The 13,930-nt window shown below is 36.8% G+C and overlaps 1 protein-coding gene across 1 annotated transcript in view; it reads right to left on the bottom strand.

Moving 5' to 3' along the window:
- The window catches only part of GUCY2C (guanylate cyclase 2C), a 73,878-nt gene that overhangs the window by 49,427 nt on the left and 10,521 nt on the right, over positions 1 to 13,930 (bottom strand). The window contains exons 4-8 of the mRNA XM_046676087.1: positions 13,597 to 13,812; positions 12,350 to 12,471; positions 10,877 to 10,973; positions 8,698 to 8,815; positions 8,070 to 8,205 (exon numbers count right to left, since the gene is read on the bottom strand). Of these exons, the coding sequence (XP_046532043.1) occupies positions 8,070 to 8,205; positions 8,698 to 8,815; positions 10,877 to 10,973; positions 12,350 to 12,471; positions 13,597 to 13,812 (689 nt within the window). The remainder of the gene's footprint in view (positions 1 to 8,069; positions 8,206 to 8,697; positions 8,816 to 10,876; positions 10,974 to 12,349; positions 12,472 to 13,596; positions 13,813 to 13,930) is intronic.

Below are 13,930 nucleotides of genomic sequence, written 5' to 3'. Positions count from 1 at the left end.
GCAAAACTGAAAGCTATCCCTCTAAGAACAGGAACCAGACAAGGATGCCCACTTTCACTTCTCTTATTTAACATAGTATTGGAAGTCCTAGCCAGAGCAATCAGGCAAGAAAAAGAAATAAATAGGATCCAAATTAGAAAGGAAGAAGTGAAACTGTCACTATTTGCAGATGACATGATTTTATATACAGAAAACCCTAAAGCATCCATGAAAAAACTTTTAGAAATAATAAATGAATATGGTAAAGTTGCAGGATATAAAATGAGCATACAAAAATCAGTTGCATTTCTATACACTATCAACGAAATAGCAGAAAGAGAAATTAAGAATACAATCCTATTTACAATTGCAACAAAAAGAATAAAATGCCTGGGAGTGAACTTAACCAAAGAGGTGAAAGATCTGTACATTGAAAACTATAAAACATTGTTGAAATAAATTGAAGAAGACACAAAGAAATGGAAAGATATTCTATGCTCTTGGATTGGAAGAATTAAAATAGTTAAAATGCCCATACTTCCTAAAGCAACCTACAGATTCAATGCAATCCCTATCAAATTCCATCAACAATTCTTCACAGAAATAGAACAAAGGATCTTCAAATTTATACAGAACAACAAAAGACCCCGAATAGCCAAAGGAATCTTGAGAAAAAAGAAAGTCACCGCACATGCCCAGGGGAAGGCAGAGGCTCAGAAAAGACCTGAGAAGACCTTAAATTTACACCTCAGGCAGGCTGATCCTCAGCAGAGACACAGCCTACAACAATAAAAACAAAAACAAAATCTAGCAAACCCTGCGGAATGGGGAATTCTCTCCATTCCCCATGTGATTTCTGGAAATACTACATTAGATTCAAACACCCAGTTTTCAACAAAAAATCACAAGGCATACAGAGAAACAGGAAAGTATGGTCCATTCAGAAAAAATAGAATAAAATAAACCAACAGAGACTGTCCCTGAAAAAGACCTGATGGTGGATCAAGTTGACAAAAGCTTTAAAACAACTGTCTTAAAGATGCTCAAAGAACTAAAGGAAGACATGGATAAAGTCAAGAAAATTACATATGAACAAAATGGAAATATCAATAAAGAGACAGAAAATCTTAAAAAGGAACCAAAAAGAAATTCTAGAATTGAAAGGTACAATAACAAAATGAAAAAATTCACTAGAGGGATTCAAATGCAGATTGAGCAGGCAGAAGAAAGAATCAGCAAACTTGAAGTTAGGACAATGGAAAATATGTCTGAGAAACAGAAAGAGCAAAAGATTAAAGAAAAGTGAACAGAGCCTAAAGACCTGTGGGACACCATCAAGTAGACCAAGGAAGCACTGTGGAAGTCCCAGAGGACAAGAGAGGGAGAGGTAGAGAAAATATTTGAAGAAATAATGGCCAAAAAAGTCCTGAATTTGATGAAATACATGAATATAAACATCCAAGAAGCTCAATAAACTCCAAGTAGGATGAATTAAATAGATTTCCACTGAGACACATAATAATCAAAATGTCAAAAGACAAAGACAAAGAATTTTGAAAACAGCAAGAGGAAAGTGATTTGTCACCTACAAGAGGTACTCAATAAGATTATGAGCAGATTTCTCATTAGAAACTTTGAAAGCTGGAAGACAGTGGGCTGATTATTCAAAATGCTAAAAGAAAAAAACTGCCAACCAAGAATCCTTTGTCTGAAAAAGCTGTTCTTCAAAAGTGAGGGGAAAGTAAGACATCCCAAGGTAAACAAGAACAGAAGTAGTTTGTTACCACTAGACCTGCCTTGCAAGAAATGCTCAAGGGAGTCCTGCCTGTTGAAATGAAAGGACACTAGACAGTAACTTGAAGCCATATGAAGAAATAAAGATCTCAGTAAAGGTAAATATGTGGGCAATTATAAAGTCTATTTTATAATTATAAAATTTATAAAATATTTTATAAAATCATAAGATCATTTTAACAATGGTACATAACTCCACTTTTTGTTTTCTGCATGATTTAAGAGATTGATACAGTAAAAAATTATTAGCCTAAAAGCTAGTATCATTATAACTTTGGTTTGGAACTCCACATTTTGTTTTTGAACATCTTGTACATTGTGTGTCCAAAAACTTAAACTAATGTATAAGATATAATTTCATAACATCAACATCTGAAAGGGGTGGGGATGGAGCTATGAAAGGAGCATGTTTTTGTATGTTGTTGAAGTTAAGATGGTAAAAATTAAATTGTGTTATAACTTTAGGATGTTAACTGTAATCCCCACAGTAACCACAAAGAAAATAGCTAAAGAATATACACAAAAAAATGAGAAAAATTTTAACATTTCACTACCGATAAATCAATTAACCCCCCCAAAGAGACTGCAATGTAGGAAATCAGGGACAACAAAGCTATAAGGCATATAGAAAACAAATAGCAAAGCGACAGAACTAAATCATTCCTTAACAGTAATTACTTTAAATGTAAATGGATTAAATTCTCGAAGCAAAGATATAGATTGGAAAATTGGATTAAAAGATAGGACCTAACTATATGATGTCTACAAGAGACTTAGATTAGATCTAAAGATACAAATAGATTGAAAGTGAAAAGACGGAAAAGGGTATTCCATGCAAATAGTAACTAAAAGAGAGTAGGAGAGGCTAATACTACTAATATCAGACAAAGTAGACTTTAAATAAAAAAAGGTGACAAGAGACATAGAAGGACATTATATATTAATAAAAGTTTCAATACAGCAAAAAGATATTACCGTTGTAAACAACTGCACACTTAAAAACAGACAACCAAAATATATAAAGCAAAAATTAACATAATTTATTGGAGAAATTGACAGTTCTGCAAAAATAATTGGGAGATTTCAATAGTCCATTTCAATAATGGATATAATAACCAGACAGAAGACAGGTAAGGAAATAGAGGGCTTGAACAACATGATAAACCAACTAGATCTAACAGACAAATACAGAACATTCTACACAAAAACAAGAAATTACACATTTTTCTCAAGTGCACATAGGACATTTTCCAGGATAGACTGTGTTTTAGGCCACAAATTAGTTTCAATAGATTTAAAAACACAGATAACATACAAAGTGTCTTCTCTGATCACAACAAATGAAGTTAGAAGTCAATGATAGAAGAAAAACTGGAAAATTCAGGAGTTAGTGGAAATTAAACATTTAAAACAACCAATGGATCAAAGAATAAAACACGAGAGAAATTAAAAAATACTTAGAGATGAAACAAAATGAGAATACAACATACCAAAACTTATGAAACATAGTGAAAGCACTGCTAAGGAAAAAGTTTATAGCTACAAACAGTTATGTTAAAAAACAAGAAAGATCTGTGGGCTGGCCCTGTGTCCTAGTGGTTACGTTTGTGCACTCCACTTCGGTGGCCTAGGGTTCACTGGTTCGGATCCCGGATGCAGACCTAGCACAACGAGTCAAGTCATGCTGAGGTGGTGTCCCACATAACAGAGCCAGATTGACCTACAACTAGACTATACAACTATGTACTGGAGAGATTTGGGGAGGAGAAGAAGAAGAAGAAAAAGACGATTGGCAACAGGTATTAGCTCAGGTGCCAATCTTAAAAAAACACAAAAACAAAAACAAGAAAGATCTCAAAGCAACAACTTTACTTTACAACTTAAAGAACTAGAAAAAGAAGAATTAAACCCAAAGCTAGCAGAAGGAAGGAACGAACAAAGAGCAGAGGTAAATGAAATAAAGAACAGAAAAACAGTACAGAAAATCAATAAAACCAAAAGTTGATTCTTTGAAAAGATCAACAAAATTGATAAACTTTTAAGTAGATGGCCTAAGAAAAGAAACACCCAAATTACTAAAATCAGTGAATGAAAGTGGGGATATTACAACCACTTCTACAGATAGAAAAAGGATTATAAGGGTGTACAATGAGAAATTCTATACCAAAAAACTGAATAACCTATATGAAATGGACAAACTCCTAGAAAAACAAAACTTACCAATACTAAACTACGAAGAAATAGAAAATCTGAATAGACCTATTACTAGTAAGGAGATAGAATCAGTAATCTAAAACTCTACCAGAAAAAAAACAACAACCCTGGATCCAATGGCTTTACCAGTGAAGTCTACCAAACATTTAATGAATAAATAACACCAATCCTTCTCAAACTTTTCCAGAAAGCTGAAGAGGAGGAAACACTCTCAAACTCATTCTATAAGGTCAGAATTTCTCTGATACCAAAGCCAGACCATGAGACTACAAGAAAAGAAAACTACATACCAATATGCCTTATGAACATCAATGCAAATGTCCCCAACAAAGTACTAGCAAACTGAATTTAGCAGCATATTAAAAGGAATATACGCCATGACCAAGTGAGATTTATTCCTGGAATGCAAGGATGGTTCAACATATGAAAATTAATATAATATACCATATTAACAGAATGAAAGAAGAAAAACACATGATCATCTCAGGTGATGCAGAAAAACTTTTTACAAAATTCAATAGCACTCTTTCACAATAAAACACTCAATGAACTAGGACTAGAAGGAAACTGCCTCAACATAATAAAAGCTGTATGTGAAAAACCCATAGCAAACTTGATGCCCAATGGTAAAAGACTGAAAATTTTTCCTCTAGGATCAGGAACTAGGCCAGGATGCCCAATATCACCACTTCTATTCAAGACAGTACTGGAAGACCTAGCCAGAGTAACTGGACAAGGGGAAAAGGCATCCACATTAGAAAGGAAGAAGCAAAATTATCTCTGTTCACAGATGATATGACCTTATATGTAGAAAACTTTCTAGATTCTGCAAAAAAATTGTTAGGACTAATAAGTTATTAGTAACAATAAATGAGCTCAGCAAAGTATCAGGATACAAAGTCAACACTAAAAAATCAGTTGCATTTCTATACACTAGCAATGAACAATCAGAAAAGGAAATTAAAAATATAATTCCATTCAAAATAGCATCAAAAAGAGTAAAATACTTAGGAATTGGCAGCAGTCTGGGCTCATGGGTTCAGATCCCAGGCGTGAATACACACCACTTGTCAGCCATGCTATGGTGATGACCCAGATATAAAGTAGAGGAAGACTGGCTCAGGGCTAATCTTCCTCAAGCAAAAAAAGATGTTGGCTAAGGGCCAACATCTCAACAGAAATAAAAAGAGTAAAATACTGAGGAATTAACCTAACCAAGGAGGTGAGAGACTTGTATAATAAAAACTATAAAATATTTCTGAAAAACATTAAAGAAGATATAAATAAATGGAAACACATGCCATGTTTACATATTGGAAGACTTACTATTGTTACTAAATCAATACTACCCAAAGCAATCCAATGCAGTCCCTATCAAAATCCCAACGATGTTTTTGCAGAAATAAAAAAACCCACTCTAAAATTCATATGAAGTCTCAAGGGACTCTATATAGCCAAAACACCCTGAAAAAGAACAAAGCTAGAGGACCCACATTTCTTGATTTCAAAACTTATTAAAAATCTATTTAATAAGATTAAAAATCTTATTAAAAATCTAATCAAAACAGTACGGTACTGGCAGAAAGTCAGACATACAGATCAATGGAATAGAATAGAGTGTCTAGAAATAAACCCTTGAATAAATGGTCAAATGAGTTTTGACAAGAGTGCCAAGGCTATTTTTCAAATGGGAAACAGACAGTTTTTCAACAAATGGTGATGAGAAAACTGGATATCCATATGCAAAAGAATGAAGTTGGACCCTTACCTAATACGATATACAAAAGTTAACTCAAAATACATCCATAACTTAAACGTAAGGCGTAAAACTATAAAAGCTCAGAAGAAAACACAAAGCAAAAGCTTCATGACATTGGATTTGGCAATGATTTCTTGGATATGACACAAAAGACATAGGCAACAAATGGAAAAATAGACAAATAGCACTTCATGAAAATTAAACAATTTTGTGCAACAAAGATATTGCCAACAGAGTGAAAAGGGAGAATGGGAGAAAATATTTGCAAGTCATATAATCTGATAAGGGCTTAATATCCAGAATACACAGAGAACTCCTAAAACTCAACAACAGCAACAAAAAACAACCTAATTCAAAAATAAGCAAAGGTCTTGAACAGAAATTTTTTGAAGAAGATATACAAATGGCCAAGAAGCACATGAAAATGTGCTCAGTGTTAGGGAAATGCAAATCAAAATTACAGTGAGATATCACTTCACACCCATTAGGACGGCTAATATCAAAAAAAGTGTTGGCAAGAATGTGGAGAAATTGGAACGCTTGTGCACTGTTGGTAGGAATGTAAAATGATACAGCCACTGGGGAAAACAGCGTGATGGTTCCTCAAAAAATTAAAAATAGAATTTCCATGTGATCTGGCAATTCCACTTCGGGGTATGTTCTCAAATGAATTGAAAGCAAGGTCTCAAAGTGATATTTATACACTCATGTTCATAGCAGCATTATTCACAGTAGCTAACACATGGAAGCAACTCAAGTGTCCATTGACAGTCAAATGCATGAGCAAAACGTGGTACATACATACAATAGAATATTATTCAGCCTTAAAAAGCAAAGAAATTGTGACATATGCGACAACATGGATGGTCCTTGAGGAGATTATGCTAAGTGAAATAAAGCAAACATAAACAGAAAAATAATCTATGATTTTGCTTAGAGTAGTCAAAATCACAAAGACGAAAAGTAGAACCGTGGTTGCCAGGGGCTAGAGGGAGAAGAGAATGGAGAGTCACTGTTTAATAGGTATAGAACTTCAGTTCTACAAGGTGAAAAGTGCTCTGGAGGTAGATGGCAGTGATGGTTGCACACTGGTAAGAATGTACTTAGTGACACTAGACTATACACTTAAAAATAGTTAAGATACAAATTTTATGTTATGTGTATTTTACCGCAGTAAAAATATTGAGAAAAAAAGAGTGCACACAAAGTGGCTGGCAGAACTTGGGACAAAGGGGACGATCAATAAATGATTATCCTTCCCTCCCTCCCTCCTGCTTCTTCAGGAGGAGGAAGAGATCTCTTCCTATCATTGTCATACAGCACAGACATTGGTGCAGCCCTCAGGCTTCAGTGCTAGGCGCCTGCTGCCCTCTGAAGCCAAGGGAAGACTCACTCTGCAGGAGGATAGAGGTTTTCGAGAGTAAAGATTTAAGGCAAGTTAAAGTCAACTATCAATTGTCTTTTACTTAATATACATTAGATCTACAAGGAAATTTATTTGAAGTATCTGGATGCGATGTGGGAAACGAAAGAGGAGAGTTTCAAGAGGGGCTTGTGTCAAGGGGAATGTTGACCCATGTAGTTCAGAGGGACACGTAGTGGGAACACTTGTAGGTATTGTTATGAGAGGTTTTGGTAGTTAGAGGGGTGACATGGGTCCCAGATCCCTGAAGGCTAGAAAGGGAGATGTGGAAGGACCAAAATCAAACTGCAGATATTTCTCTTCTTGCTTGTCTCCAACCACAGGCAGGACATCACTGCCCAAAATGCCCTGTGGTGGCTTGTTCATAAATACAGGACACAGGCAACATGCTTTTTCTTTGATATCCAAAGATTCTCAAGGTCTAAAGCATAAACTGGGGTTCAGTTAATAATAGCATCCCCAAAGTGTATGCATTGATATTTGCCTCCAATGTTTTTTAAGATTGGCACCTGAGCTAACATCTATTGCCAATCTCTTTTTTTTCTTCTTCTTCTCCCCAAAGCCCCCACATAGTTGTATATTCTAGTTGTAGGCCCTTCTGGCTCTGCTGTATGGGACACCACCTCAGCGTGGCCTGACTAGCAGTGCTAGGTCTGTGCCAGGATCCGAACCAGTGAAACCCTGGGCCACTGAAGCAGAGTGTGCAAACTCAACCACTCGGCCACGGGGCAGCCCCGTTTGCTTCCAGTTAAGTTAAAATGTATTTAGCTGTTGATTTTTCTACTGCCACACCCTCTCTTTGCTTCCTTCCTAAAGTCCATCCACAACGCTCACGTTTCTCCGGCTTTCTGTAAAATGTGCCAGGTTTGTTGATGTTGTTTGTTCTTAGGAGACCGGTACCTTCAAAAGTGAGGTTCCTGAAAGCATGAGCAAATTTAGGGGTGGTAACATCTTCTCCACTTTCAAGAAATATCTTCAGCATGTGTCCAAAAAGCAAGACTCCATCCAGGTAGGCGAGAGAAAAGTCATTTTTTGCCTGAATGAGAAAGGAAAATCTTAAAATGAGTTCCAAAAAAGAGATTCTGATCTTGAACCTAAAGCAAAACATTTTTGGGGTCAGCAGGGTAACTGGAAAGATAAGGGAATATTAGAGGAATTGTAGAGTGTTAAAGGAGACTTTTGGAAAATATTTCTTGGGTCAGGGTCCTTTATCATCCCCCTGTACACTTCTGCTTTCTCTCCAGATCAATAAACTGAGAACACTGCCTTTAGGGAAGTAACTAAAAGCGGTTGGACTTCCTTCCTATGAGGATAAACCATATAATTTCAACCAGGAAGGACATACAGCATTTTCATAATATTCACAATTTTCATAAACAGCCCGTGCCTTTCAGCAGCCTGAATGGGGCAGGACGAGTTTTGATCGGATGATACTGTTGAACCTGCTTCGAAGACAGTTCTGATTGGGTGTTACTTCAGGCCACAGATGTCTGCCCTGGGGAACGTAGAGGATATATATGAAGCTTACCAGTGAGAAATCCTTAAAGAAAGAGCCATTTGAGGTGGAATTTTCAGGAGGCAGTGTCAGAACAAGGACGTTTTTCATGTAGTCAGGGGCTGTGACATTGTCCGTGAAGTAGTGGTTACTGTAATAAAAAGCACAAGTTCCTCATGAAAAGTACGTTCCTCCAAAAACAGAGATGGAGCTTCTACAATTCACACAAACCATAAGATCAGCCTCGAAATAGTTTAAAACACTTTTTCTCCAGTAACCTGTAAACTTTCCACTTTCCCTGGACAGGCTTATTTTCTTCCACACCTGCTAAGATGAGTAAGAGAACTTAGCCGGCTTTGGTTAACATACACAAATGCAAAGGAAGATCAGAATACAGATGCTTCTTTGAGCGAGACTTTTTGGGGCTCTGGATATGTGAGCTAATGCTTGCTTTCAAAGCTTAATGACCCTTGGTTTCTACCTGAAAACTTTCTTTTCTTCAAATGTTCATAAGAATTTAGAGATATCGGGGTATGACAGAGAGAAATTTTATGAGTTAAATTTACTTTCCAGATGATGAAACACAAGCATGAAAAGGCCAAACATTTTCTCTAACACTGTAAGCTTCTTGACATTAGCTTATTGATCCTTGGCTCCTCAACTCCTAGACAATATTTGGCACATTGTGGACTCTCAATACTGTCTCGGATTGTGCTGCAAACATATGCTTTCTAAGCTTCCTAATCACCTGAATGTTTTAATATACAGAGAATCTAACATGTCTGAACTACTACAACGAGGCTGACCATCATTTAATACTCAAACAGTAGGTGAAACCTTCTATGTACTGAGAACTGTGTTGAATGTTTTGCTCATATTATCACATCCAATCCTAAAAACACCCCTCTAAAGTGGACATTTTTATTCTCGTTTTACAAATGAGAAGATTTCATCTCAAGATACTAAGTAATACCCAAGAGTCAAATGAACCAAAAGTGTCAAGTGGAATTTGAAACCAAGTTATATCTAGTTCCAAATGAATCTCATGATCTTCCCAAAACATAGCCAGGTGTCCTTTGGGAATAATGACAAAGAAATGTCAACACTTTGGCAATTGATGGAGGATTTGCTAAAAGTAAAATTATACCAAACCGGCTACATTGAGGACTCCTTCCAGAGGGCAAAGCAGCTATTGAAAGCAGTTATCAATGTGATTGCAGGAATGAAGTATTGCTAATTTTGCCTTCTTTCCTGTATTCTGAAACTAAAATGCTAAGTGGATTCATTAAATTATCTTCATGACCAATTAGTGATCAAATAGGACTGTGGTTCCTATGCTTTATTTGCTTTAACACTGTGAAAAGTAAATGACTAGGCGAATATGGGAAAGATGAAGTGCAGCAATAGCTTCAGGTCTGAGTACAGACAGGTAATGATTAATGATCCAGGCAGATAAGTGAAGTCATGTGATCTAGCTTGATGGGGGCAAGGGGCGCAGGTGAAACAGTGACATCTTATTTAAGCTTAGTCTGGCTCAAATATTACCTAGCCCTCGTTTGTTAAAAGGGGCTCCAGCCATATTAGAAGATGAGTGGTAAAAATAGAGGGTGTGATAAAAAGTAGTTTCTGCTCTCAAGAATTTTCTCTCCTTAGTCTCAGAGAAATACAGAGGAAAATATCACCACCCAGTGGCTATGCCACAGAGAGCAAAGAATAATTGTGTAAATCAAATTCAATTATCTGGAACTTTCCTCTTACCAAAGACAGCTGAGGGAAAAATAATCTAGGACCAAAGGGCATTAGCAATTGAAGGCAAAGATATGGCCCACATTCTCAGAAATAATATTGTGTTATTAGCTGATTTATCACTGCTGGAAAAAGACCTTAAAATCAGGGTGGAGACCAGGATCTTGTGTTGATTGACCAGGCCTCGTGGATACAAGGACATGTGGATTTAATGGGGTTTTCATAAAACTTTTGTATTTAGACACGATAGTGATGTCAAAGGTATACATCTCTGCTAAGGCTACAATTGCTTAAATAAGAATGCCAGTGTGATGAAGAAGGAATAAAACATTGGTTAAAATGGTATCGTTATACTGAACCCATTAAGAGGCTGTGCAGAGCAAGAGAAAAGAGAATGTGTCTTCTGGAAATCCTTGGAGTATTTCCTTTCTAAAAGGAGGAGAGGTCTTCTAAATATTGTACCTACTTGAATAGATCCACTAGAATAATGACAATGTCTTCAGCCACTGCCCGGTCACCCTTGAGGGAGTGGATGACATCTGGTCTACCACACATGAGAATCACTGGAGGAGAGAGAACAAGACAAGGAGAGAAATACACAATGGTCTACACACAAACAGGGAGGGAACCAGGGACCTGAACTGAACCCAATATGTCCATGCTACATTTATTTTTTAAGACTGACATCAATTCCTCAAATTACCCCCCTCTTTTTTTTCATTTACAGTCATAGAGTCAGAATAGAACTGCATGGGATCTTAAAAAGAATCATCTAGTCCATTCCCTTAATTGTATAGACTTAAGGAGGTTGAACCCACGATGTCAAAGGGTTAAAGAACTAGTAAATGACAGAGATAGCTCTAATATTCAAGTTTATAAGTCCTAGTTCAGTGCTCATTCCACTACACCAGGCTGGAATAGATACAAAAACTATTTTCATTGATACGTGAATTGCACCTCACCATTTGTAAAGTAGTTGAAAAGATATAGTATAAGTTAATGCGAGAATTTAAGCAACTTTCCTTGGGTTTTGTTTCTAGCTTCTTAACTCAGAACTCAGTCTCATTGATTTCAGTGGTAGCGTCCAAGCTGAGTCTACAAGGTCTACTCCTCATTGCAACCAGATTTCCCAAATGCATGCCTGTATGTGTACGAGGAGTTGGGGGACACTTCTTTAGATCCTTTTTAAAACTATGTTGTCCAGTTGAATTGTAAACTCTCCAGTGACATGAATAATTTTATACTTTTTTCCCATATCTTGGTCAATGCTTTACAAATAGTAGCTTGTTAATACGGCAAATGCTTAATAATGACAGTAGGTGGTGATTTGAGCGCTACCAGGATATCCTGCCAAGCAACGTCTTCCCTTGTAGGAAATTCCCCCAGTTGATTTCTTTGCTCCTGATATGATCTTATTTGTAAAGAGAATTCTGTGGAAAGTGAAACAAATCATCTAATAACTTAGTGACGATGATTTTATCCCATCAGATTTCACACTTGGCCTGTAACTGGGAGATCACTGGGCAGGTGATTTACAGAGAGATCAAATGAAAGCGAGACAATCTTTGCTTACCTTGTTATTTTGCTTAAGGCCAGATATCAATAAATATATCCGCTTGGTCACCAGGGGATCAGAGTTCAGAATGTGTGAGGATTAGTCACAAATCCAATAATATATTGGATTGAGGTAAACTGGATTTTAACATTACCATTTCTTTCATGATGTTAATATAATTTCTGAACACTACTTTTCTAATTTTTATCAGAGGATAAGGTTTTAATCAACAAAAGGAACAATAAAATGGAGTTGCATGCAACTACGGATCTCCCAAAATAGACTAAACATATAGAGGTAACAGTGATAGCTCTGTCAAAATAAATAAGGAGGTAGTAGTTGTGAAGAAGAAGCTGGTAAAAAATTATCTTCATGTCTTCTTACCATTGCTTTTCCTTTTGTGGTTCGATAAGATACCCTGAAACTGGTCATCTCCTCTCAACACATCCTTGAAGATAAGTTCCTGAGAAAAATAGGAAACTCCAGCCTCCAGAGCATTGAGGTACCTAGAACAGAAAAAAGAGAAACTCTAAGAAAGCAGTTTAGTTTGTGCGTGGCCTTCCATGCCATTTGCTTTGCTTCCATGCCATTGTTTTCAGATCTGGCCTGGGTTTGTTCATCTAAAATTCTTTTCTGCTATTAACACAACAGACAATACACACCATGATACCAATGGTTAGGATTGTGGACGTCTAATTTAGTGAAAGCATAGGGGAAGTTTTAGGGAATCTTCATGTATATATATAAACAGTAGACATTTGGTGAGTCCCTCATAATGGCTTCCTACTGCTTGCACATGGAAGGTTCCACTCTGCTCTATAAACCAGCCCCATTATCACAGGTAAGTTAACACCTTTGAACGTATAGTGCAAAAATTCAGAGTTGGTAGGAATAATTTCTCTTCTTGTGTGAAATGGACTTTTGTGTGTCCTAAGTTCACCCCAAAATTTCTAGGATGAGGCCTTAGGGTTGATTCTTACAGTCCCCAAGATGTGCATTCCTGGTGGTACCCTCTCTTAGTCTTCTGCATGCTTACGCGGAGAGAGACTGCAGAACTAAGCAGCATCCTGGAGGGACTGACAGTGACCCAATGAAAGGATTCTCTCTGCCACCTTTGCTGGAGTTGAGTGAACCTTGCTATTTTATTTTAGCAAGGATACCCAATATCCTGTTCTCTCCCCACCCCCAGCACCTTATTCCTCTGAAAAGCTGTGAGAGAAATTATTTCTAATTGTAGGTATAGTCAGAATGCACATTCTCTGGTATAGTATCTTGCACAGTAATGTGAAAGCATTAACTTCTGGTTTTCATTTTCCTTATCTGTAAATTGGGGATCATAGTACTTGTTCTCTTTTCTTCAGAGGGCTTACTGTGGAGAAACAATAAAACTAACATGAAAGTACTTTTAAAATTAGAAAGAGTTTTGCAAATGCAATATATGCTGATGATATTGATGATACGCTCTCTCCTTTAGCCCCTTTGCTTTCATTTGTGTGTAAGAATGTGGGCTAGTGTGTATTCCCAATGCTGTTACAGATGGAGGGTGCATCTGATAATAACCAGCTAGCCTGCCATAAGTCTATGGCTTCTCTTCAAGGCAATTGCCACAAAATGTTAATGATCCTGCTTACCAGAAACAGTCCTCAGACTCGGAACCATTCTTGAAAACATATGCAGTGCTCCAGGAAAAAGTTTTGAATGGTAAATTATTGGCCTTCCAAAAATTAACCAAGAAATACATCAACTTCCTAGCTGGAGACATCAGCCTGATTAAAGTTTCTTTGTAGTCACATGACAATCCAAAACTTCCAGCTGAGATCATTGGATAGTTCAAATCTGTGTCAAGGCTATGCCAAGAGGTGAGAAAGAAACCAATATCGGGATTAATTTAAGCAGCACCAATAAGATCCCTCTTTACCCTGCTTCAGCATGTGAGTATAAAACGTAGGAATGAAATAGTGTCAT

This window comes from Equus quagga, chromosome 1 (assembly GCF_021613505.1).
Source record: "Equus quagga isolate Etosha38 chromosome 1, UCLA_HA_Equagga_1.0, whole genome shotgun sequence".
In the NCBI taxonomy this organism is placed as follows: domain Eukaryota; kingdom Metazoa; phylum Chordata; class Mammalia; order Perissodactyla; family Equidae; genus Equus; species Equus quagga.
This window is presented reverse-complemented; position numbering and strand designations above follow the sequence as displayed.